The sequence below is a fragment of the Perna viridis genome, chromosome 3 (genome assembly GCF_037379345.1).
Source record: "Perna viridis isolate PV_CMFRI_1.1 ecotype Kerala chromosome 3, ASM3737934v1, whole genome shotgun sequence".
NCBI lineage: Eukaryota > Metazoa > Mollusca > Bivalvia > Mytilida > Mytilidae > Perna > Perna viridis.
In genome coordinates, this window is record NC_142447.1 from 23,204,389 (window position 1) to 23,232,360 (window position 27,972).

General features: G+C 33.1%; 3 protein-coding genes across 4 annotated transcripts in view; 1 reads left to right on the forward strand and 2 right to left on the reverse strand.

The window, feature by feature from the left end:
- Positions 1-273: 273 nt before the first annotated feature.
- Positions 274-27,729, reverse strand: LOC148621496 (uncharacterized). 2 transcript variants are annotated; one of them, XM_088575956.1, is made up of 3 exons: positions 27,648-27,729; positions 13,070-13,206; positions 274-3,568 (listed from the first exon to the last, which is right to left on the reverse strand). In XM_088575956.1, the coding sequence occupies exon 3, from the start codon at positions 3,560-3,562 to the stop codon at positions 1,874-1,876; it is 1,689 nt and encodes a 562-aa protein (XP_088432082.1). In that variant the 5' UTR covers positions 3,563-3,568; positions 13,070-13,206; positions 27,648-27,729; the 3' UTR covers positions 274-1,873. The 2 variants fall into 2 exon arrangements, with proteins under 2 accessions (XP_088432082.1, XP_088432081.1); XM_088575955.1 differs by lacking the exons at positions 13,070-13,206; positions 27,648-27,729 and adding an exon at positions 4,950-4,997 and having other exon boundaries at positions 275-3,568.
- The window catches only part of LOC148621497 (ferric reductase 1-like), a 29,697-nt gene continuing 23,884 nt past the window's right edge, over positions 22,160-27,972 (forward strand). The window contains exon 1 of the mRNA XM_088575954.1: positions 22,160-22,180. The gene's annotated coding sequence lies outside the window, so the exon portion shown is untranslated. The remainder of the gene's footprint in view (positions 22,181-27,972) is intronic.
- On the reverse strand, positions 25,280-27,680 carry LOC148621498 (uncharacterized). The gene is made up of 2 exons (XM_088575958.1): positions 27,526-27,680; positions 25,280-27,120 (listed from the first exon to the last, which is right to left on the reverse strand). Exon 2 carries the CDS (start codon positions 26,938-26,940, stop codon positions 25,657-25,659), a length of 1,284 nt encoding a protein of 427 aa, XP_088432084.1. The 5' UTR covers positions 26,941-27,120; positions 27,526-27,680; the 3' UTR covers positions 25,280-25,656.

Below are 27,972 nucleotides of genomic sequence, written 5' to 3' on the forward strand. Positions count from 1 at the left end.
GACGCTACATTTTATTCCTCTGGCTGAATCCAAAGTAAAAAAAATGCAATATTGGCATTATGAATTGGTCATGTAACTTTTATCAACTATAAAATATTGTGTTTTCGATTACCTAATCATCTAAGATACCAATTAAAAACCCAACAGATCCACACTACATCGAAGAGAGAAAATATCATATATTATATCCGTCCCTGAGCAGGTCTCGCAACATAATCTTATTATATATGTGTAACGAATAGCGTAAAACGTTACAGTAAGGTGCAATTGTGTTTTATTTTTTCAACATTACAGATTGAACACTCATACAACTTAGTTCATTTCTTTTACAAACGAAATATTATTTCTTTTAAGATTTCATTAAAAACAAAGATGAAAACATTTGTTTTTTAATATCAAAAATTGAAACATTTAAAGTTTACTAAAGGGAGATAATTTCATTTCTCCTAGTAGACACTACAGAGCCTTATGTACCCTCATCCTTTCAGCATTCAACCATGATATAGTTTTTGCACCTTTCAATTCAACACTGAATTTGAATTTTCCCACTACACACATTCAAAGGTCAAAATATCATGTGGTATATCATGAAATATAGCATATAACGATGTTACGCCCCTATACCATGTTCATTTTTAAAGTTGGACAACGTAAGTATCAGTAACCTATTTATTTTTGTATGTTTTTTTCTTGATAGAAATTTTCCTCATGATGACTTGACCCTTGGTTGTTTTCTGATCTGATTTTATTGTACTTTCAAATGTTTGTATTTTACACGAATGTTTACTGTAACGAGTGTATCTATAAAACAAAACTTTTATCCGTATATCAAGTAAATAACAAATTCCACTGGTACGATTTGATCTGTAGCATGTCCGCCCTTATAGAACATAGAGGTCTAAAGGCAGTGTTTTGCATATAACTCAAAAAGCGTTGCCCTTAGCATAATTTTTACGGGGTAATTTTATTCAACATCATGAGACCGACCAATGTCGAAATTTTCAAAACGATTTGAATACTGATATAGGAGTTACGGCACCTGAAACAATTTTTAAAAAATCCACATGTACAACTATGAAAATCTTCTTATCTAAAACCATTTAAGATCATATAAATAATATGCATATTTGTTTTTAGCTTTTCAGTCATAAATTTTAGACCTTCGTGGAAATTAAAAGTGCTCGCACTCATACATTTTGTAAGAATATGACATTTTTGAAGAATTTTGACTCAAATTAATATGTTGCAGCCACTATATGATAGCAACTTTGAAGAAATTAGCATTTTAGACATTATGAAACAAATGACTTGTGATTTTAATCCGTGAATAGATTTGGCTGTATTTTGTTTTTTAGATAATTCAAAAACTGTTTCTTTTAGCAAAATTCTGGTTCAGATAATACAAATGTTATTAAAAGTATATCCTGCATTTGACAATTCATTTCATTTTACCTTAGCGTGTCTCATTCCTCATGTTTTTATTTTTTTTTCAAAATAGCAAATGGTTGAGCGATTTTGGCTCTATTGAACCAATAGGCTCTAGCGACAGTAACGCATGAATTGATTTCAAATATTCAAAATTACATATTTCAAAAATTTACGAAACATTTTCCTCACATTTGTGTTCATTAATGATGCTTTATCGCACACTGCTTTAACATAATTTAATTAGCTAAACATGAAATTGTACTTTATTTTTGAATTATTCTTTTCAATAACGTTTCATATGAATTTGCATTTAGATCTGTTTAAAAATTTTACGTTTTAATATTATAATACGAGTAATTGAGCTATGTCACAATTTATATGATTTTTCATTTGTTGTATAAAATTATTTGTATTGTCCTTAAAACCCAAAGAGTTATTAGTGCTATCAACTAAAATTAAATAACAGCGCAGGGCCATAGTGGTTTCCTACCAACAGCTTATTCTCGGTTCTGTCAAAAGATAAGGCCCAGGGAAGATGAATTCCATCCGTATGAGTGAGTAAAATCTTATTCCCCTGTCCATCAGATGACAATACAACTATACTATGGTTACTGTGTGATGCAATGTAAACATTAGAGTTGTTATCAATAGCTATTCCGTGTGGCCCAGATATCAATGATGGGTCATGAAACTCCCATACTTTATCTCCTCTCATTGAATAAGAAGTAACGGTGTCATAATATGACCTTGAGAAATAAATTTTATCATTGTACACAGCACAGTAATAACATCCACGGTCAGTTGTATCCTGTACTAAAGTGGTGATCAAGCTGGTGGATAGATTTAACGACACGATACCTTTACCAGAAGCACAAATAATCAAAGAACCATTGTAATACTCAAGTCCATGACATCTCCCAATAATTGTTGACTTCTCCACAGTGTTCGTAGCGATGTTGACAATCATAACACCTTCATCGGTAGATACAGCTACAGTTTTGTCGTCTATAACTGTCACGTCTCGAAGAAAGGACGATGTGGATATTACTTTTTCTTTTCTTTCGTTTCTTTTAAATAGTACTATATTATAATATTTACTTTCTGCAAATATCATTCTATTATCTGGCAGGAAGGAACATCCATAAACAAAAACTGATTTACTAGAAATTAAAAATTTTGACTTTAGAGTCATATTTATATCGGCAACACACCCGCGTGGTGGTGATATCATTGTATGGACCTGCTGTCCTTTATCGGCGATTAGAATGAAGGAGAAAGTTGTGCAATCTATTGAAATTGTTCCAAAAGAAGAAAATGATTCGATGACGCCAGTGACATTCTTGTTCTCTTCAAATTTTATCCCTAGCCGTTCCATGTATCCGTCACCTACTAACTCCTGAAGGAAGTTGGTTTCCTTGGAAATTTCAGATTCAATGGTTTTGGTACGTATGTACGTATGCATGTTGGTCCCGTAACGCTTGAATATGTTTATATCATGTATAAACTTCTCTGTTTTCATGAACCGTTGTTCAAGACTCGATACTTCAGAATCAAGTTTTGTATTGAGCCTGTTAAATATTCTGTCCAACTCTTCTAAATTTTCCTTTTCAATTGAATTTAGAAGATTAAAGATATTTTCTTTCAGTTGTTTTATTTTTTTCACAATATTTTCTCTCTGTTTAATCAACTCTTGTATATTTGTTTTGCGGGCCTTTATTATCTTATCAAGATTAATATTTAGATGCTTTAAACGCTCTTCTATTGAATGTAGTAGGGTTGATGTTTTCACTGCATTAACGACTTTCTGTAGGAGCAAAGTTTTACATTTGGCATGTGTTTCAGACTCAGAGATACAAGCAGGGCAACATAGTTTGTCATGTGTTTCACATAAATTGGTATATTTCATATCATGCTGTTCACAATAAATCTTAACCTCAGAAAATGAACTGGAAAATTTACTGAAATATTCGATGTCTAAAACGGTGTGGTTTCGCGATATTTTTGATGCAGAATGATGATCTAGACATTCTTTACACATTTTTTCCTCGCACTCTGGACACCATTTTACTGCTGGTATTGATTTGTGTCTTCCTTCACAGATATCACACATGCCAGTCATTTCACTTGTCGACATGTAAACCTGAAATTGATAATATCAAAGTGACTAACTCTATTGCAATTAGTTAAAGTAATAGTAAACTAGTAGGTTGTAATGGAAAATTTAAACGTTATTACTACGATCGTGAAGGGTGGTAGTGAATGAATCATATAAAGTGGGACAATTAATTCACTAGAAAAAAGTATTATTTAGATATTACCTGCTTTTTTAAAAGTTGAAAATGTTTGTACGGAACAAGGTTTGAATATTGATGAATAGATAATTGTCGATAGAAAGACTAGAATATAAAAACACTACCATTTTATGTTGGAAAGGAACCTTAATAAATCAATAAGGTAATGAACTTTAAAACTGTAAATCTTGACAAACAATATGACCTAACTGACAGTAATAATTCCTTTCCTTCGTTTATTTATATCAAGGATATTTGTTGTGTTTTTCAATATCAGAAAAATTTTGACCAAATACATACATTATAATTCAGACTAAAATATCTCTCTGTAATGAACAAACCTTTGATTGCAAATGAGAGAGGAAAAACAGAATTCAAAATATGGATAAGGACCAAATATGATAACAAAGCCATGAGCTGAATTATTACCTTCTAAAAAGAAAGTAAATATATATTAATAAAGTCTAAAGGAATCTGCCAACCAGCACATTTAATGGGTATCGGATCGTCCAATCATGACGATGCAGCACAACCAAAAATAATTATATAAGTCTAAAGGATTGTACAACGATACCGATAAAAATGTTAACACACTATAATAAAGTATATAATGGGCAAAATTTTCAGTCAACAAATGACCTTCTTCAGTGCCTTAAATAAACTGAGTGTATATATATATGTGTACCACCAAACCGATTTGTTCACCATGCTAATTGTTTTCCTTTGTAGTCTACTACAGACTTGACATTTTATGAGTAATTCATTTTGCAGATATTTCTGAAAAAGCAGATGACGCACTCCTTATTATGCTCGTTTTAAGTTTTAAGATTAATTAACTCATGTTTCTATGTGCGTGTTGATTCGTTTATAATATGTTCTTTGTTGTGTGAATCTGTTCTTCCTGTATAGTGGTTATCCGTTTTGTATCCTTTTTGGTAACAGTTACATATTTGTTTCGAAATTTTGAATATTATGCCTAAATTTGTACAATACAGATTTAATGATCTCTAAAGATTAAGTTGTTAAGATCCAAAGATAATAAGACTGGTGTTATATACACTATTATGTTAAACATGTCTATAGGTATAATCAAATGTTTTCTATACGATTTATTTTTAGTCGACCTACCAGGCCTTGTTCAAGGCGGACATTTTAAGAAAATAACACCATGCTTATTTTTCACTGAAACAACCTGTTAACAAGTTCAATATTTTATTTTGTTTATCTTACCTTAAAGGTTTGAAATTAGAACGCTGTGACACGATATCGATTTGTTTTAACCAGGAAATTAAAAAAAGGAAGATTTAACATATATATCAAAGGACGTAGTTATCATAACGGAAATATGCAGGAATTGACTTATGAACCTTGGATCATGTAGAGTTTTATCCGCTTGCAAGTACAATGCAACAGTTCTACATGTTCATGGAAATCTCATCAGATTATAATACCAAGCATGTGTCTTGCTTTTTATTAAAATATAGTATATCCATTCTATGTTTGGCGTGGGTGGCATTGATTAATTAATCACTGGTGAATAGGGACATGCAGCAACATGTAATGGATCATTTGACGATGGGAAATGGGTCATTTTGGTACGGGGAATAATATAAAAAAATGTATTCTCATTTGCTGAAATCTTTGGTGGAAGTACATGTGAATCCTTTTTTTTTTTACAATAAACGCAATAGGAAAGACCTTCCCTTGTAGCCGACTCACACTTAATGTGAGGGGACATTTTTAAATTCCCTAAATAATCCTTGGAGTATAATTATTGACCTAGGTCGTTGCTGTGCAATATTTATGAGTCTTTCTGTATTTTAGCCTTAGGTAGTCTGGTTGGAGTGTTGTGGTAATAACAAACATAACTTGTAAGAATGTTCAAGCCTAGGTGGTTTGTTTTGAGATTTAAGTCATTAATATTTTTAGAGAACACACATTTGGTTATTTTTCTTAGGACTTCAAAACTAGTTTATATATATATGTCTGAAAAATTCCCAACGATATTAGAACTGTCAAATTTGCGGTGCAAATTGTTGGTCGTTTCCTCCGTGGGACTCGAACTCGTACTGCTGTGACATCTATGGCAATACCGCCCGCACAAAGTCCAGTGCCCTAGACCACTCGACCACCTAGGCTATATAAAAATATAGCTTTCGCTGGCCGGGTCATTCCTCCTCGTAGGATTAATCTAAGGCTGTAACTTAAAACACGATGTATGGTAGTACGGGACAGTTCATTTAGATGTTAATATTTAGGATAGAGGATCAAATTAATGATGCATGTCACAACAAATCAATATTATACAAACGTCTCAGAATGTGCCGACTCTATTTGCTACGCCCCGTGCAGGTCTGGGTGTTAAAAGAATAGGCGTGCAGCAGCGCTAAGCTTGTCGTAAAAGGCGACTAAATAGTACTCAGAACCCTAGCCGGGAGCTAGGGCGCTTTGCCCACAGAGCAACTGGGATGTGTGCCCCAGGTGGTTGAATGGGGTACCCCTGGCGTGTTACATGCTGGGGTTGTCAGGCTATAATACGGAAAACCTGACCGCAAACCTAGTGGTGCACCGTGTTGGGAAAGATGCCACGTTCCCCGCACGTTAAAGAACCCCACTGTGGTATTCTCCCGGAGTAGGAACCATAGGGCTCCGCCACAGGAGGCTAAATTGCCCGACCCTACCCTCCTCTCCCTATTTCCAGTGGCAATCAAAATTTGTCGACCCCATTGTCCTTGTGTCCCATCCCTTTTTCATTTCATCATCATTTTATGTTCATTTTATCATCAATTTCATTTTCATCGTCTGAATATAGCTGAAATATTGCTGCTCGGACGTTAAACCCAACAAACAAACAAACAAACTCTATTTGCTACATTGCTCAAACGGATCAAATTGATACAGGGAAGATATATAAACGTATAGAAAGGTCTGAAAAATTCCCAACGATGTTAGAACTGTCAAATTTGCGATGCAAATTTTTAGTCTTTCCCTCTTCGGGACTCGAACTCGTACCTCTGTGACATCTATGACAGCATCGCCTGCACAAAGTCCAGCGCCCTAGGCCATTCGGTCAGCTAGGCTATATAAAAATATAGCTTTCGCTGGCCGGGTCATTCTTCCCTCGTAGGATTAATCTATATATAGTGCTAGAAGGGTCATTCTACATTCTATGCCATTTTCAATTGTTCTGTTTCCATGGAAACCATTACGACGGGATTTGCTTAATAACTATATCTGCATTAATCAATACGAATACCTACATTTTAACACCATATACAGTTACTTGCCAGAGTTGTAATACTGATATTTGCATTGTAGGAAAGTTTATTGTAATTTTGAAAAGCAACTACAACAATTTCAGTTGTAGAAAGGTAATTGCTTTAAATGCTACGAAATATAAACTTTACTCGATATGATTAGAGAGAAATATACATTTGTTATTTTATTCTATTTTGAAAGAAATGACTTGAATATGGTAGCAATGGGAAAAAAGCGAAAATATGAATTTTTGTATGTTTCCTATACTTATTGTCTTCAAATAATATATCTTTTCCTGCAAGTAGAAAATTATGTTAGTATATAATCAGGATATACCTATAAAAACAATAAAACTGCATTTTGTGTAATTCCTAAAGTATATCCTTTGAAATCTGCGAAATTTCACATAAAGTTAAGGTAAACACTAAAGTTTACATGGCAACAGGTTTGTAAATAAAATGTCCTAATTTCGATGTTCACATGGCATATAAACTTATTTTAGTTATTTCAAAGATAATTGACAGTTTGAGGTTTCCATGTGATTTTGATTCTTACAGAGAGTGTCTCTTAATTTCAATTAACCAGCAGTAGTTTCATTTAAATAAACACTTGATCCAAATCCTAGATTTGATTGAAAATCATTGCACTTATAATCCCAAACTATAATTCAACTGAAATCTTTGCACTTATTCCAAAAATGATACAAAGGAATTTTGTTTTATAGTCGTGGCAAAAGTAAGAAAACAAGTGCTATTATTCATGAATAATATGATTTCGTGGAACATCCTTCAGATTTTATAAAGCACCTAATTTACTCAGCACTCATAAAACTATTTCAAACACTGTACTTCACATATGAACGTAAGTCGAGGTCTATTTTTATGATGATATGAAGGACTTCTATACAATGTAGTTAAGAAAACAATTATTCTAATAATTATTCTATTTCATGTTTTTTCTCAGTCTTGGCAACAAAATACAAAACCAAATATAATTCATTACTTTTAAAAACCCCTAACCAATGTAAAAGAGAATAAAACTGGTGGCTCCTTCAGATTTTTCAATAGCAACTGGACATTTAATATGCCCCAATATATTTTTTTAAATCTCATTTTCAATTATTGAAATTGTTCATCAGATTAATTACAAAAGATTGTCATGGTTGAAGGAAAGTCAGTGTAAATGTTTAATATTGCTATTTTGGATTGATGACTAATATGATTGTAGGTTTTGCCTATGAATGACTCAAGGAAGCTTTCTCCATTTGATAAGATCAATGTTACCATTATTTGATCTCTGCAGCACTGACTTTGCCCACACATTTTGCAATGAAATGTTAGAAAAATTAGGTTTTTGACTAAAGTATCTTCCCTTGAAATAGTCATTTTCAGTACATTTCAATGGAATTACAACTCAATGCACTAACATGATATTGAAAATATTGCCTTTTTACCGCGTTTCTGATGGTACAAATACACTCTTAAAATGATGGTTTTTTAATACCCTATTTCACCCACTGCCTGATTCGTACAGAGACTGACACTTCCTGATGCATCTGTCACTGTTTCGTGCATGTCAGAACAGCAACATTTATAAAAAGAAGCCCTACTTTGCATAATACCGTTTTACCGAAATAGTATATTCTATTATTTATGGCTATAAATAATAAGATATTATTATTCCATATATATCCATCTGAACGACCCCCCCCCCTCCCCCCCCCGTAAAAAAGGCCAAATCATACGAACTTGTAATTGACTGCTAGGTCGAAAACAAACTGTGTACCGATCTTAATCTTAATAGATTTTAGCACTCTTATTGCCTCTGTCGTGAAATTGGAAAGAGGAAAATAAACAAAGACCTTTGCTTCGACGATGTCGTAGTGATTTTTATAATGCAATTTTCTCGGGAATAGTATCAGTCTGCGGTCTGATGTGATTGATATTTGTAGTTACCTATATAGGCTTCCATGCGAGAGTCTGTAGCACTTGGGTTGTAGCTTACCAGCCGAGCATGAACTGCAGCTAGATGAGAGGTAACAAGGGCAGAACATATTTCAATGATAGTGGCTCAAATTTGAATGATTTTACAGACAGTTTCGACATGGAGTTCGCTAAACTGAATTTTCTACTTTTAACTTTATTTACAAACGTCTTGTGTTTAGATGCATTTGAAATCTATCTTGTTTAAGAGTAATTAAGGGAATCAAGGTTATAGCGTAAATCCAAAGAATGTAATCCAGGGACAAAGACCAGACATGGAAAATAGACATATACAACAAAGAACATAAGGTAACTAATATCATATTGATATCATAAAAAAATCATCATTCTGCATCCCTTTAACTTGCACGTGTATGTTCTAGAAGAGCTCTCCACTCTCGCTGCCGCTTCTACCAATTTTAAAAAAAAAATCGCTGTCACACTTTCGCTAGTCATTGAACAGTTGAAATTGACAAAGTTGTCACTATCAGCGGCAACTGCACCATGATAAATTATAAAACGTATCAATAACGAAAATACCATCCGAGGAGAAATGAATCCTTTTACAAAAAAGACTTAAAATACCAAATAATCCAAAATTAAAGTCTTACAACATGAAATACCACCCCTCTACGTATAACTAACACATGAACAAGATAATAAATTTCCCTGAAAGTTTAGAAAATTATTTCTTGTAAGATATGATGAAGATCTAGGGCATTCCATGAAGAAGAATATAAAGTTCAGGAAATTGTCGTAGGTCATATTTGTACGGAAACTTCAAATCGGTTATGTAGGCCAGTTCAAAGAGCACGGAACTTTTAACACCATAACCTTTATCTAAATGGGCTGTGTTATAAATCATAACCTTGCCAGAGTTATTAAACCTTTCATTAGAAAAAGGCGAATTTGATGAGTGTTCAACAAACTTGTCTTGTTCCTTTATTTGAACAAAGAAATATCATGACGACAGACGTTAAATACTACATAGATTTAGACACTTTTGTTAATATTTCTACTTAGTATTGCTACTTCATTGGTTTTTTTTTATTTTAGTATGAAAATGTAGTCGCTTTTATATTTTTGTGACAACACTGTCCATATGTATTTTTGTTGCCTCTCCTTCACTGCTAAAGAAAATCGCCATGAGCCGTATAGAAAACTCTTCAAAAGCTTTATTTTATACGTTTATAAGGTAGATCATCTTGCAATGTATATTTGTTCGTTAGGATTGTTAAGTAGTTTCGAGATCCAATACAGATCGGGGTAGTCCTTAGACTCCTTACTAAGGATTTTTTTTTAACGATGTCAAGAAGTAGGATGATAGCTAGGATTATATTTGTACATGTATTTGGTATACCTGATTTTTTATTCTTTTATTATGATTTCAAAGTACTATTATTGTATCATAACAATATTGTTAGAGAATTCGTCTGCAGGAACTATAGCATATTTTTCATGTGAGGTGAGAAAAATATGGCAGCATTTTCGTCCATGAATAGAATTTTCTCAGCAAATATGCAATATTACCGGTATTTGATCCGTTTGGATTTCTTCCGCCTTTCACAATTATAGGTAAATAAGTTTTTTTAAGATATGTGGATATCTGGATATGAGTGGGATGATAATTTAGATGAGGAGTTGATTCGCAATATTAATTTTGGTCGTTAATTCATACAGTGTTTGGGGTTGCAAATGCAACGCTGTATATAACACTAAATTACCATCACCAAACTCAGCAATTAGTAAAGATTATTTTGTTCAGTCATTTAATGGAGACAGTTAGTTAAGCCAGCTGCTGTTACATTTTTATTTATAGAAGTCAATAAAATTTCGTATTAACTCCCATCTTGATAATCATTGTTATCAGACTATTTGTTTGACGTTACCGTTTAAACACGCGATACATAAACTGAACTAAAAAGATCATCTATGACAACTAGAATACGTTTTTGTTAAATAATCGTTTGGTAAATGCAATGAGTCGTATTTTTTTATGATTTAGTATACAAAGTACAAACCATGAATTCAAATATGAAATTTTAAGTTACTTCTGGTTCATTCAGTACCAGTACTTTTATTTTCTAGAACACAATCTAAATAGACGAACGCAAAACAGGAATTAAGCTAATCAATGATCGATTGATTGTTGGGGTTTAACGCCCGAACAGCAATATTTCAGTTATATTCAGGCGATGAATATGAAAAGGATGATACAATGAACATGAATGTTGATGAAATGAAAAAAAGGGATGGGACACAAGGATAATTGTGTCGACAAATTTTTATTGCCACTAGAAAAAGGGGGATGGGTAGGGTCGGACAATTTGACATCTTGTGGCGGAGCGCAAAGGTTCCAACTCCTATCGAATACCACAACAAGGTTTTTTAACGTGCGAGGAACGTGGCATCTCTCCCATCACGATGCAGTCAGGTTGTCCGTATTATAGCCTGACAACCCCAGCATGTAACACGCTAGGGGTACCCCATTCCACCACCTGGGGCACACATTCCAGTTGCTCTGTGGGCAGAGCCCCTAGCTCCCTGCTAGGTTCCTGAGAACTATTAAGTCGCCTTTTACGACAGGCTTAGCGCTGCTGCAGGCGTATTCTTTTGACACCAAGACCTGCACGGGGAAAGCTAATCAAAAATGTGAATTTGTTATATTTCAAAGACACGCTTTGCGATTGATAAGTCATATTTTTCCTGTAACAGGAAACATTTATTTGTGTAACCTATGACATTCAGTACTTAATTTGAATTTTTAGAAACCACTCGAACATTTAAGTATCAGCGCGTCCTAATTTCCTTTTTTAACCGGTATTTAGTTTGATACAAAATCCTTTATATCTGAGTATTGGCTAGTGTTCTTTTTATTGTACTATTCCCGTAAACGTCTGCTTTTGTCGATCTAGATTTGTATTTTTTCTGGGTTGTTTGTATATGATTTAAATCTAAGTTTAACCTTTCAGAACAAACTTAATTTTGCAGTATATCGTTAATCAAAGATACCGATGGAATTTAAATATATATCTTTATTTCTCCAAAACCAAAAAAACAATGGTACAGAAAATATAAACACGGAAATTTATGAAAATACAAGATAAACAAATACGCACCAAAGCTGAAACTATCGAAAATATTTTTTTTCTTCCTTTAAAATGTGTAAGTTTTGTAACTTTAATACTACACTCCGAACGTGTTTTGACGAGAAAGAAGGCTGACAGAGTGTGATGTAGGTATATGCAACTATTGACACATGATACATGATATACACAAAGGTTCAAATACTTTTATAATGTAATATGTTTATCTTGACATTGACAAAAATACAACCCTTCACTGTGAATGTGAATGTCAATGTGATTCATATATTTAACGTATGTTTATTATTGAAAAGATTGTCTGCAAATCTTAACGTAACAGGAAATGAGTAAACGATATCAAAGTATCAACTTAGGAGCTTTAAGAATAAACTAATCTCTCTTTCTAAATTTTATTATCTACAAACTGAATAACAATGCAGAAACGTTCATATTTACAACCAAGAGTTGATTAGTTTTTGGATCAAAATGTAAGGCCCACGAGAGGTTGATCCCATCTTTCTGAGTGAGTAATATTCTGTATTTCTGTCCTTCAGCTTACAAATATACTATATTGTGTTTATTATGTAATGAAACATATACGTTGGAACTCTTATCAATAGCTATACCAAGGGGACAGCATATCAACGATAGATCGTTAAACTCCCATACCTTGTTACCCTTCTTTGAATACATGTAACGTGTTACACTGTGGTAACTTGATCGGGTTAGATATATCCGATCATTTTGTGCAATGCAATGGTACCACCTATTGTTTATCGTATCTTGTACTAAGGTAGTGATGATGCTGCTGGATAAATCTACTGACAGGACACCTTTATCAGCAAGTAGTACATATTCTGTTTGGTCCTATCGTCAATATGCATGCAGGGCAGCAGAGCTGATCATGTTGTTGGCAAAGATTGGTATACTTCATGTCATGCTGGTCACAATAACACTTTAGTTTGATATGGAGCTTGGAAGTTTTCTAAAATGCTCAGTATCTACAATTTAGGTTCCGTGTTACCTTCGATACAAAAATGTTGACTATGACAATCTTCACAAAATTTCTCCTCGAACTCAGGACACCATTTTACAGCTGGGATTGGTGTATGTCTATATAACTTCACAAATGTCAATCATTTGTCTGGTCGCCATTTATTCCTGAAGAAGACATGAACAAATAGGGGCTTATTTATTGCATTGCAATTAAAACGTCTTCCTATACGGCACTATCACCAAATTGGCATGTACTTTCGGAACGCAATAAATGTACGACTTACCATACCCTTGTTGTTCTCAAGATCCTTAAAAGAAATCACGTAGAGTGATTACTTAAATTCCTTAAAGCTTCAGACTATTACGTTTTTAGCACTTGCTAGATATGGAACAATTTTCTGAAAATATTCCAGTACACGTTTTAGCATTAAAATAATAATGGTGATAATTACGACATTTCTAATTTCTGTTACTTGTATATTGTATAGTAATCATAGCTTCGAAAAAGCCTTGAATGATAATTATAATTTATGAAATACAGTTGAGCTATTAAGTAAGGAGGTTGACAGATGCCACATTGCTTGTCAAGAAATGTACATGTTTAGTATTATGTAATTTCTGTTGTTTGAAATACGATTTTTATAATATTGTAGTACTGTTGCCTAACATAAAAGAAACTGTCTTCATTACAAAGAACAGTTTGAAAATTAAGTCTACCAATCAAGGTACATGTCAATGTTTTTCTATTTGTTGCAGAAAAAAAGATTTTGAATAGATTTATAGCTCAGTTATATCATTAAAGTTTTTATTTTCCTACCTCTTTAGTGTTTGTGCTTTGAGTATTTCAACAGAATGAAAACATAGGTTAAATCAGGAAGTTTTGGTAGTTGGTGTTTATAGCCCAAGTAGCAATATTTTAGCTTTATTCAGGCGATGAACATGAAATGGATGATAAAATGAACATGAAATGATGATGAAATGAAAAAAGGGATCAGACACAGGGATAAAAGGGTCGACAAATTTTGATTGCCACCAGAAAAAGGGCGGGAATTTAGCCTCCTGCAGCGGAGCGTAAAGGTTCCTACTCCTATCGAATACCATATAAGGGTTTTTTAAAGTACAAGGAATGTGGCTTCTTTCCCGACATGGTGCAGCACTATGGTTTGCGATCAGGTTTTCCGTATTATAGCCTGACAAATACATCATGTAACACGCCAGGGGTACCCCATTCCACCGCCTGGGGCACATAATCCAGTTGCTCCGAGGGCAGAGCGCCCTAGACCCCGGCTAGGTTTCTGAGCACTATTAAGTCGCCTTTTACGACAAGTTTAGCGCTGCTGTGGGCCTATTCTTATGACATACGGACCTGCACGGGCCGGAAGTTTTGGATCACGTCAATCGTGATACATGTATACATGAAAGTACACGATACTCTTTAATGCTGAAATTAAGTTGAAAGAGAACATGATTTAGTGATTCTGTTATTGTTGGTTTAGTTTGTATAGGGAGTCTTACTCTAAAGCAATGGCATAAGGTCTTAATACTTTCTTAATATGAATTTTCATATAAATTCATGAAAATGTACCCAATGCTGACAAAAAAATGAATTATTTACCTTCGAATTGTTATAAATCTTAATTCATAGCACAAATCAATAAAAAAATGGTCTTTACTCTGTTCAATTAAAAGAGTCATGTAACTGCGTAAGCCCACTTTAAACCAAATATTCAATATAAAAGGGTTTCAATTTATAAAGAGGATTGATATGGCGAGTATGTTCAAAAGACAACAACCCCATCGTGATGAAAATCAAGGCCACCAATTGGTCTTCAATTAACGACGAGGGAACTCTCATACCAAAGGACAGGCTGCAGATATCCCCTAAACAACATTATACACAGGCAGTAAAGATATGCGGCAGGGTTAAAGAATAATTCAGGGAAACAAAATTTAAGTGGAAACCAAAAGAATGTAATCCAGGGACAAATACCAGACAGGAAAAACAGTCACACATGACAAAATGCATAAAAAAGAACAATTTATTACGTACAAATCAATAAAAGTAAATGATCAACTCGGACTCCTCTAAGAACTGCGAGCACCGGTAAGGTTGATCTACGTGCTCTGCTTTTTTTAAAAACACCCGCTATACTGTGTTTGTACCTATTTTCGTTGGTACTTAATTTCGCGACTATTGCGTACAGAAAAATTGGTAGATCTGAACGAATCAATATTAATACAAAATAAATGTTGTAACGATTTGACAACAATATCATAACTATACTCCTTAAGAATTAGTCTAGTAAACTTACTGGGTGAGTATTGTGTAGAATTTTACCGTAAACTATATGGTGGTAGATACCCGCACGTGTTTATCGTGTACATGTACAATTGAGAGTAGAATGAGTTCCTTGTATCGGTTGAAAAAGTTTGTTAATGTTTATTTTCCGAAAATCTCGATGTAGTATTATTTCAGTTATATAAAGATTTCCGCTGTAGAATTCTGAAACATTGTTACAAAAACGAGCAAATCGAACCAACTGTGAAATATAAACACAATATGATGGTGTCAAGGGGGCGTCAGCATCTGAAAATTGATAGTTGACAATAGTGAATGAAAAGTCACCCCTTTTATAATAAATTTTAGTATTAAGTTTAGCATTAATGATATTAATACTAAATAAAAGATCAAGAAACGGAAATCCTTCACTAGCATTTGCTTTATGCAAAGAAACCTCGGCAGAATATATATATCTTTAATATGAATACTAAAGTCGTCGTTGTTTAGAAACAAATTATCGTACATTTAACTAAAGATGCCATTAAATGTTTCTACCAAATGTTTTTTTTTATTTACGGAGCAGTCCGGTATGTCTGCGCACCTAAGACTTGCTGTCCTTTATACACATAAGATCATGGTTAACTGTTCTTTAAAATTTTGAATACTAAATCTACATGCAATGCATTTTTAAGGAAATCATTCTTTATAACCAGTGGCATTAGCAAATTTGATTTATTTGTTGTCTATATAACCCACATGCTGTTCTTGTAAACAATGAAAGTCCGGTAATTCTGCGCATGCCTAGAATAAACGCCTGGGTATGGATAAAGGAATGATTTTGAAACTTCAAATTAAGTTTTACAAATTGTTCAGAACATTCATTAAACAAAGCAAACTGTTTTAGTTGAATTCAACCAATAAAAGTTGCAAAACAATGGGTTCGAATTGTAGTTTTGTTGATACCTTAGAGATAATGCGTTTTTTAAGTGGAGCTAAATTAACAAGTTTCTATAATTAATAAACTGATTAGGCAGTTATAAGGTTTAAAACCGATGAATATATATTGTACTTGTCTATGCTACAGTCACAAAATCAAGTTATTTATAAAATGCTCTGTGAGGTAAGACACAAGGGACAGTATAAGTTATCAATTTTATATATGCGTTCCTCCTTGGTACAATACTTCAAATGGGCCCACTTAAGACAGCAATCACATTGTGCCCAGTTAACAATTTTAAGGCTTAGATCCAGTTTGAGTCAATCTGGGTGACATTTTCCACACACAATGCAAGTTTCTGTCTCCTCAACTTCAAGTTCATCACCATTCTCTTGCATTAAAAATTTGACTTCTTATCTTCAGAAGTTTTTGTTTCTGTTGATTTTGCAAGTCCTTTTCCTTTAGATTTGTTTTCCTTTGAAGACCCCCTCCTAAATTTTCCATTTATTTTATTTTGAACTGATTTGTTTGCTTTTGACACTGCATTTGATGTTGATGGGATTTCTTTCTCAATGTTAGCATAATGTTGTTTCATTTCTTTCGAGCAAATTATAATTTAGAAATGTTAAAAGAGGCTTTCGGTGATGTCAGAATTAGAGTAGAAAATATTAGAGCTGCAGCTAGAAGACATTGTCTCCCAGAAGTCACACTCACATTGCGATTAAGCAATATTACAGGCGTTGATAACCTATGGGTAGTCCAACCATTTTTACAATTTCAGAGGAGATTGGGTTAGTAAGGCATTGTGTGCCAATGGCAGAAAAAAAGTTTTTTTTCTTTTGCATTGTCTAAAATTAGAAGAAATTTATGAAAATATTTGTTTGTTAAAGTTTTTTTTTTCATTAACATCAGTATTACTAACACATTGAAAGCTTTCCTTTTTTACTACTTTAGAATAATGTTTTATCCAATCAGAATATAGCACTATCTAAGGCCAATGTCAAAATAAAATAGACGCTCTTGTGTGATCATGGCAGACAAAACTTTCGTTTATTTTTATATATATTTTAATTTGCATATGGCGAATCATTTCCTTTGGAGATTATTTAAAAAGGATCATGGTTTTGAGCTTCTTTATGAAAATTCATAACAGGTAAGCGATTCCAAATCACTGTTTACTAGGTCATCCTGTCATGGGTCATTACGCATTAGGGAATCCCCTCGAAGCCAGTCAATTTATCGAATTCTACATAATTTTAGAGATTTAAAAAAATTATTTAAAAGTGGTATTCAAAGATCGAAACTTGCTAAATATGTCTTGTATTCTTGATTGATATTTTTTCCGGGTGAAACAGATGATTCGCAATTTTTTATTTACGGATATGACGTCAGCGCAGACATATCGGACGCGCAAAAAACGCTGTGTTTATTTATTCTACCTATAAATTGTAAATCGAAACAATACAGAAAGAGGTCCGTAATAACTGGTGTACAATTGGTCACCATGTGAACTCCAATAACATGGCGAAAAACGGTATCGCCAGAGCGAACGGAAATGTTATATTACAAAAATTCGAGTGCTCTAAGCATATCAAAAGAAGTCCAATTAACGTAGGTTACAGATTTTCGTCACTAGAATAATGATCTAATAGAATTTGAATAAATATATTCACATTCTGATTTGTCAAAACACCATTTGATAAAAAGTGTATGTATTTCGATATTGAATGGAAGTGTAGTTTAAAGAGTAAACAGATCAAAACTTTGAACACATACAAAAGATCCCTCATGGGCATGTAATTTGTCAAGTACTTCAAAAAAGTACTTTTAACACTCATAAAAAAGTTAATTCCACTATTTTGATGAGCTTTGTTTCAAAAAATTATAATTGATTCTTTTATTGTATATTGGGCACACTTGCAAGTAAAATAGAAGTCTAGTAGTAGAGCAATGACTTGAATAGAAATAAATCCTTATTAAAAAGCTGATTACTATATTTGGGCAGCCAGAACATAGTAGAAACTTACATGCTACTAGGTTCAGCTTGTAAAGAAATTGTGACGAGTTTGTATTTGTTTGCAATTTCACTTTCTGAAAAATTCAGTAAGCATGTTTTATGGCATTAATTATTTATTGGTGATTAAGAGGCTATTTGGCTCACACGTTTCATTGAGTTGAATTTAACTACGAATTGATTTCCTTTTTCACAAGTTTATGAACTGTAATCTGATTGATTTTCTTAGAACAAATTGTGTCAGTTTTGGAACGTGCTGTGTTTGCTGAGTAACGTTTATAACATTTAACTTCGATTTTTTACCTTATCTATTGTATGCTACAGTAACTTATTTTGTGGTCTGGTCCATTATTATACATTCTCCTTTTTAACAGAATAGGAGCACACGTTTTTATTGCTAGAAGCAATGATGGAATTGTCATTCTTTAATATATATATGTTATGAGCTTACTTTCAGTAACTGAGAGCATTCTTTAGGTGAAAATCTTATTTGTTCATATTGTTTACTTTAGCATGGAGAGAATTGCATGTATTATTGAATGCATTTTATGGTGTGTTTATTTGTTGTTTTAGTTTATTTTTTACCTTACATTAAAGTGGGATGGTTAGGACCTTATAAAACTACTGCAGATTCCATGGGCCTGTCCACAGTAAGGAGATGTTGACTATTAATGCATCTTTGTGTGGTTTTATTATTTTTAGTTTGATTTTGAAGAATTATCATCATTCAATTACCGTGAATTTTATTACTTTGTTGTTTGTACTTTCTAGAGCTTACTTCAATGTGTGTTTACGGTTGTCAGAGACATTTTAGTGACTAGTGATTTCTGAAAGCATTTATTGTTTTGTATTCAAGTTATACGCTAATACATTTGTAACGTTTCACCATAAACATTTTTTACACTATCGTGGGTCATTCTTTGAATTTTATGTTTGCCTGCAATTAATGAACCCCATTGAACACGTTTTTATAATTTCTTATTAATATATTACTATATTTATTTATTTTAGCAATCGAACCAGTAAAGTCCATGCCTTTGCTTTGATCTTCATCTTTTGGACATTTTGTATCACGACATATTTATTTTAAATATCGGAGATTAGTTTCTATTTATGCACAGTTATAATGGCATAAAATAAAAATACCAAACCATTAATACAAAGATAAAACGATAAACAAAACAGATCGTATGATTCTACCTTTTTATGAAAGTCAATAAACTTCGTAAACACTGAATTGTGTAAAAAATATCATCGGGAACATTCTCATTACTTCATCACTTCTAAATGATCCAATCATTCATTTGTATTCAGCATTTTACTTCAATCTTATGCAAGCATCTAATTAACTTGGATTCATGTTGTGTTCTGCTTCAAACGAAAGCTTGAGAGGCTTTGGTAAAATTAAATGTGATATAAACATATCACTGATTTCAAGAGTTATGCCCCTTACCTCAGGTCTACCTCCTTAAGCCAGGTTTTATATTACAATAAAACTTCCATTACAATTAATTTTTTTCTTCGGTATATTTTTATATAAGGAGCAGCATACTGTTCAAAATTGGTTAAATCGGAAGTAAAAACAATACGGAAGATATAAACAATGAGTAAGTGAAAATGAAGGGAACTAGATATAATAAAAATACAATTCAGCACTTATAAAATATGCCTTTAAATTTCGTGGGAAGATGCGTCAAGTTCAAGACGAGTATAATAAGATACAAGTAAAAAGAACAAAAAAACTTGTTGATAATATGTCAGAAACAGTACATTTCAAAATAAGACCTGGATATCGGAATTTCAATCTTTCAAGGCAGCGTACGTGAATTATCAGTTGGTTGTTGGTAATCTCAGTATAGAAACTACCAGTTAATTAACTTTTTCGCAAAGGTTGGCACAAGTTAAATACATCTAATGTAGCAAAAACGTATAATTGGTCTACTTTGTAGGATACTTGTCTCTCTCTACACTATTGATCAGAAAGGTCTTTTAAAGACACAATATGACTGGGAAGTGATTGTTATTTCGGTTGATATTAAAACTATCGAATATGACAATCTAGGGGAAACTTCTCTTACTAAAACAATGTTTTCAAATTCAGGGATTCCATAAAAAAGTGACCAAGGAGTTCAAACTAACCAGTCATTAATACGTTGGTGTCATTGAAGTACAAAAATATTGTATTATTGTGCGCACAATTGTATCTTGATTGAATAAAATAAAATCCTTTGTCACAATGGCAAATGTCGTACCCAGGAATAGGTGGAATAATTAAGGTTTGAACTAATTTTGCAAACTGAAAAGCAACACATGGCCATAACAATTTCCAATCCTCAGTTGATTTGTTCTTTTATCGAAAAATAACCCATCTTTTTCGGTAAGAAGTTGTCTACTTCCCTTTCCGTCAGGTGACAAAACTGCGATGCTGTTGTTATAATATGATGTAATCTAAACGTTTGAGCTGTTACCAACGGCAATTCCGCATGGCAAGCTTATCACTGATGGATCGCTAATCTCCCATATTCTCTCTTCTGTCATTGTATAACAAGTAACTGTACCAAAATTTGATCGTGAGATAAAGATTCTATCATCAATCACGGTACAGTAATACCATACATTTGCTGATTCATCGTGTACTAAAGATTTGATAACGTTACTGGATAGATCTACATGTAATGCTCGTTTACAGGAACACCTGAACCTCTATGATGATGAAATCCATGAGATCCAGTATTTATAAACCTTTCTATGGTGTTGGTGTAAACGTTTATAATGTCTACACCTCTATTTGTAGAAACAGCTATTAAATTATTTGTGATGACTGTGACATCCCATTGACCAGATGATGTTGGTATGTCAATTTCCTTCTCACCATCCTCGTTCAACAATATAACTTTATTGTAAGTGTTGTCAGCAAGTACCAGTTTACCGGTTTTAGAAAAACAAAACAACCAAATATGTGGACAGGTTTTTCTTCAGTTATTTCAAATTTTGACTTTAAAGCGATGCTTAAATAATCAATTGACATCTTTAATTAGGACATCATTTGGTTTTGTTCATATTTTGCTAAAACAAGATATCAAAAAGGATGTTGTAAGTTGTACTCGATAGAATTTTAAATTATTTAAAGAGTAATCAAAAGAATGTAGTTCAAGGACAAAGACCAGGCATGGTCCACAGACACATACAACAATGAATATAAAATAACAAAGCTATCACATACAAAGCAACAAAAGTAAATGATCGACTTGGACTTCACTAAAAACTGGGAGCATGGACCAGGTGTTCTAGTAGGGTAAGCATCCTCTGCTTTTCCAGAAACTGAAACTGAAACTGAAACAGAACTGAAACTTTATTCAAGAAAACACTCAGGCGCTTGATAAGCGCTACAGGAGCGAAAATGAAATAATGAATTCACACAAATTTACAATACAATAAAGTACATGATTGATTAGTATGATATATATCAGATTAGAAGTCCTATAGTATTTTAGTCAAGGAAGCGAAATGAGTACAACAGGCCGATTACAAAAAATAAAAAAAGTAAAAAAAAATTAAACTACTTTTTAATTTATCAATTACTTATCCATCAGTCATGTGACCTAGAGGGGTATGATGGGCGGTACCACACCTTTTATGGATGAATTAATTAATGAGCTTTATTACCGTACGTTATACAGGTACATGCGTACGTACCACAGAAAGAAGTGTATAACAGTGAAATTAACGGAATTCATGAACTTTAATATTATGATGTGCATTGTATATATATAACATAAAAAAGGATAATATTCTCAAAAAATTATTTGTGTAACATTTTGTCAGTGTTTTGGAACAAACAGTGTATTCATGAAAATTACCTGGATGTGGACAATATCTTTTCAACCTTTCGCAAAAAGATAGAAAGGTGAGTCAAAACTTTAATGTTACAATACTTTAACATACCGTAGAACTTATGTGGGGTAGGATTCATTCTGTAATAGAGGGGTATATACTCATTTCGTATTTCAGTGACTGAGTTGTTTGAGCAATGAGCAATGTAATGGAGTTCATTTCCAATATCAGAGCCACAGAGTGTACATATTCGTTCATTTTCTGGAATTCTATTCCATCTCCCTGTCTCAATAGGGATTTTTAAATTACAAGTTCTTGCCTTACATATATATAATCTACTTGCTTCTTTAAGACGTATAAGGTATGGCTCAAAACAAAATTCAGTCTTGAAATTGGAATAATACTTCCCTCTCGAGGAATTATCAGTATCAGAGAACCACTTCTGAATAAACTGGTCTTGAAGACGCTGTTTTACAATATCTTTTAAAGCATTCAATGTATAAAAGTTTACATTATCCCATATCTCACTCATGCCAATATTGTAAAAAATAGATTTTACGAAGCTAATCCACTTCAAAGAACGATTACCGTTTGCGTATAAACTATATAATAGGTCACATAATTTTCCTGAAAGCTTATTTTTATTGATCATAAGCTTATACCAAAAACAAACCATACGCACCTTGATATTAGTTTCTAGAGGGTATCTTCCAAGTTCTCCATATATCATAATATTTGGCGTTGAAGACCGCACGCCAAGTATCTTTTTGCAAATTGCAAATGGATTTTCTCAATGCTTGAAAGATTTTCGAAGCCCCATACTTCCGAAGAATAAGTAAGAATAGGGGTAACTAGAGCATCAAATAATCTACGTTGAAGGTCTATTGGAATGTGCAAGTTGCGTATTTTATGGTATAAAGCATACATCGCCTTTTGAGCTTGATTAATAAGTTTGTCCCGGGCTTTACAAAAACGACCATTAAAATTTAATAATAGCCCAAGATAAGTGTACGAATCACACTTTTCTACATTATCATTAAATAAGGTAAAATGAAAATTACATTGACATCTTCTATTACAAAAAATTACAATTTTAGTTTTATTAGTATTAACCTTAAGTTTCCAGGAAGTACAATAGGATTCAAACACTCGAAGTGAGTTTTGTAATTCTTCTTCCGTATAAGCAAAAATAACTGTATCGTCTGCATAAAGTAAAATGAAAAGTTTCAAATATTCACCAAGTCTATCAAAAAATACAGAATCTAGGAATTGTAAATTGGAACAAGAATTTTCATCTAGATAACTTTCTAAGTCGTTGAGATAAACGGAAAAAAGAAAGGGAGATAATTTCTCCCCTTGCCGTACACCAATTTCACATGTAAAATAATCAGTTTTTTGATTCTCCATAGTGAACACATGACTTAATATCTGAGTATATATTATATATCAATCTGAACATCTTCCCATCTATACCCGATTTTAATAGTTTTTGATATAACCCTACCCTCCAAACTGTATCAAAAACCTTCTTGAAATCTATGAAGGCACAAAAAAGTTTTCTGCCAGAAGAAAGATACAAAGATATAAGAGAGTGTAAAACAAAAGTGTTGTCTTGAACAGAGAATCCCTTTCGAAATCCGCCTTGTGCTTGAGTTATAAGTTCTAACTCATCAGCAAATGTATTAAGTCTAGTGTTCATAATAGAGGTAAAAACTTTACCAAGGTTTGACGTTAAACAAATTGCTTTATAATTATCTAGGTCATTCTTATCACCCTTGTTTTTATAGACAGGTTTAATAATTCCTGTGAGCCAGGCATCAGGAATTGTACCACTATCAAATACATAGTTAAAAAGCTTATTGTAAGTCGGTAACATCAAATTTAACGTACTCTTAATGTATTCATTAACAATGCCATCTTCAGCAGCTGCTTTAGAATTTTTCAGCAGAAATAATCTCGTCATCAGTTATATCAAAATCTAACATATTTACAATACTTGGATCGATCATTTGATCAATGTCAAACTCATCATCATCATTTGGATTTTCATTTAACGATTTAAAATAATTGTACAAAGTATCAACTGAAATATTAGCCTCGTCTGATGTTTTGTTATGCTTTAATTTATTCAATATTTTCCACAGACCTTTAGGATTTGTTTTGGAGGTTTTTCTAAGTTCAGCCTCCATTTTATGTTTGTAGTTATTGTATGCTTTATTCATGTTTTGCTTGTATTCCTTGCTCGCTTTTTTAAGCTCATTTCTGTTGTGTAGGTTTTTGATGAAGCTGTAGCGATTGCGAGCCTTGTGAAATTTTTGACGTGATTCATGACATTCTCCATTGAACCAAACCTGAAATGTTTTGTGTGGTGCATATTTTTTGTGGTTGTGTTTCTTGCTAAATGCATGAGTCGCTACCTTTTTGAACAGGCCACCAATGGAGTTAACAATATCATTGACTTTGTTTTTTCCATCTTGACCAGCGTCATTCAGGTCATTTAATTTTTTATTGATTTCGTTGATTGTCTCAATGTCATCTTGCACTACTTCAACAAACCGGTTTTCTTTGTTTGTGTTCCACCTAGGAATTCGTGTAGCTTGTTCGTGGTGTGTATCGTTGGAATGTGTAGTAAAATTATTCATTGTTGCGTGGAAAGTAAATTGTAAAGCATTGTGTACATCAGAGAAAAGGGGGTTGAACTCTAATACATTAAACATTTTTACAATTGGAATAGCACTTGAGGACAATAAAATATAATCAATTTAAGACACATTTTTATATGTTTTTTGACCAATCATATAGTCATTACCCATTAATCTACCATTACCAATATAGAGGTTGTTTCTCTTACAAAAATCAATTAGCTTGTAACCATAATTATTAGCAGATGAAATATCTTCTGAGAATCTCGAAAGAGGAAAATATAATTTTTTCAATTCTTCAAAATCATAGATATATGATCTAAAATCATCATCATCTCCTATGTCATCCAAAATATCAAAGAGAGAATCATCAGGAATTACTACTTCATTCAAATGTCTAGTTTTTGCATTAAAATCACCAACCGTACAAGCACAGCAACTATTTTTGCTTAAGATGTCAAGCATCTCATCCTCAATTTCATTAAATGCTTCACTAGATGCATATTTGGAATTTTCCGGTGGTAAATATATACAACCAAGAAGAAGATCTTTATCTAACTTCATAATATCAGATGAAAAAAATTACCCATTGAACAAAATTAGAACTAGTCTTAATGAATTTCAAAAAATGTTTGAGATATTCTCGATAAATCACCACAATTCCACCTGATTTTCTTTTACAATTTGTTCTTATTTTTGAATTACATAAATAGCCATTTGGCAAATTTAATACATCAAGTTCGTCTGTTTTTGACTCTACAAAAATGTTTACATCATGAGACTTAACTAGTTCGATAAACTCTGGACAATTGAGTTTCGACTTCAGTCCACATACGTTCAGGAACAAAATGTTAATATCATTCTTTTCTTCAGAGGGGGGAACAGCTCGTCTCCTGTGAGCGCCACCCTATCTGCCATTTTGAGGACGCAGAGGCCGGTTATTTGGTCCGTTAGGAGTGTTAAATTGTGGTACGAAGTTCGGCGGTCCACGGAAAGGTGGAATATTTTGCTGTCCGTTGTTGACAGGCCCATGATATCTTGGGGGATCAAAGCGTGGTGGTGGAGGTCCAGCGAACCGAGGCCCATTACCCGGCCCAAAGAACTGTTGATCATTAGGATTTGCAAAGTCGGACGGTTCAGCTAGTCGGTTACCAATGCACAGTTTGTCAAGCACAATTCGAGCATTCTTGTGACCAGATCTTTTTAGACTCGCTAACTTTGGGATTAATTCTTTCCTGCGATCATTTATTTCAGTCGAATATTGCTGATAGACTGAAACATCACGTCGCTCTTTAAGCTTTTCGATAGCTGCTGATCTGACCTTTTCATGATCCTCATATATGACAAATTTTGCTATAATATTGCGAGGCTTTCCATCGTTTCTTGGTCTTAGCCTATGAACATTACAGAATTGCATTTCTTGAGTGTCAATGTTCAGCTCTTTGGAAATGAAACCTTTAACCATATGCTCAGTATTTTCAACTGGGTTATCAGGATCCTCTGCAATGCCACCAAAGATCAGGTTGTACTTCATTGATTGGGCTTGCATTTCTAAAAGTTTTTGTTTCAATTGATCATTCTCAAAAAGTAACTTGTCTTTTTCAGACTCAACATTTGTAACTCGCTCATCAATAATATTGTATTGGAATTCTTCTATTGATATTCTCTCTGATTGTTGTTTAAGATCTTGTCTTATTTCTTTTATTTCATCTGTTATTTTAGTGAAATGATTTTCTATAGTCGACATTCTACCATTCAGTTCATCCAACATATCTAGTTTGTTCAACCTTGTGTTCATATTGTTTATTGTTTCTAGTATTATTTGAAGGGTACCACTATCACAAACTGCTTGAGGTCTAATTTGCATTGGTTGAGGCAGCTGTGGGGGTTTATCTGGTAGAATTACACCATTATGTTGAGGTTGGACTGGTGTCATATGTATGGATGGTTGATCATTTAACATTAGAGAGTTCATTGTCATTGGAGTACTGTGATGAAATTGTTGAGGATTTTGATATTGAGGGTTTAAGAATTTAGGTTGTGTTTGGCTTCCATAAATGGACTCATTGGTATTTGCTATAACTTGTGAAAGTTCATTTGAGCTGTTGTTTACATCAAGTATCATGGGGGCTGCCATATTGGGTGGTGTCTGTGTTGTTATTGATTTTCGTTTTCGTTTCCTTCTTGCCATTCAAAACACATTTTTTACAGTTCTGTCTCACACTTTAGGTTCAATGTATTTTTCCGAGCTCCAGTAACAATCTAGAGTTCTGGACTCCATTTAAAAACACATCTATTTACATTTTTTCTTCAGAGCTCTTACGTGTGTGCGTATTCAATCTGCCTCAATTCAAAGATTCCAGAAACACGGCTGTGTTGCTCATAAAAAGTCAAGACCAAGGTAGACGAAAAAGGAAAAAAAAACTTTGACACTTTGAACAAATCAGTTTTCATAATTAACGTATTCGTTATCCCTTAAAATAACAACCAAAAAGAATTAAAAATCAATATAGTTATCGCTTAAAACTGCGACTTAAGGAGTATAAAGGTTACATAGTAATAAATTATTACTTAACATATGGGTGTTGTTTCCAAAAGATTTTGCCACATGAATTACATGGAATACGAATCGAAAATGCTTACATAAACGTTGAAGGTTGTCTTTAATGCTTTAAAGTTTCAAACAATGACAGTGAATGATGAATTATAATGTAAGTTTAAATAGAAATTGTACGAAAAAGATTTTATCACACTGTCAAAACAAACAATTTCTTACCTTACACACAATCGCAGGATGAACGGATCATCAATGTTAGTGATCGATTGTTTTGTCACCTTTACCTTTTTTTTTGGTTCAATAACAAACAATCAACAACAGAGTTTAAAGTAAAGCCTTACCTCATAATTTGACCCGAAATGTGTTTCACCAGGACAACATATGTCGTAACAAGTAATAACAATATGAATATCTATTTTTAGAAATACATAGCTTATCACATAGGCTTAGTTCACCTAATTACACGGGTAAATTAAAAGTGATTTTCAATAAATAACTTGTCAATGAAATCCTTAGGATGGAGCCAAAGTGGACATATAGCTCATTATTTGAGTAAAAAACTTAGGAACACGTACTGTTACGTTTTAAAATCCAACTAGCGGTACTATCGAAGGATCAAAACGATTTTATATATAATTATGTCGTAACGTGGTCGTAACACCAGCG

Bases quoted from the DNA above. Each gene is read 5' to 3' on its own strand.
- LOC148621496 (XM_088575956.1), bottom strand. From the start codon at position 3,562: ATGTCGACAAGTGAAATGACTGGCATGTGTGATATCTGTGAAGGAAGA.
- LOC148621498 (XM_088575958.1), bottom strand. From the start codon at position 26,940: ATGGCAAGAAGGAAACGAAAACGAAAATCAATAACAACACAGACACCA.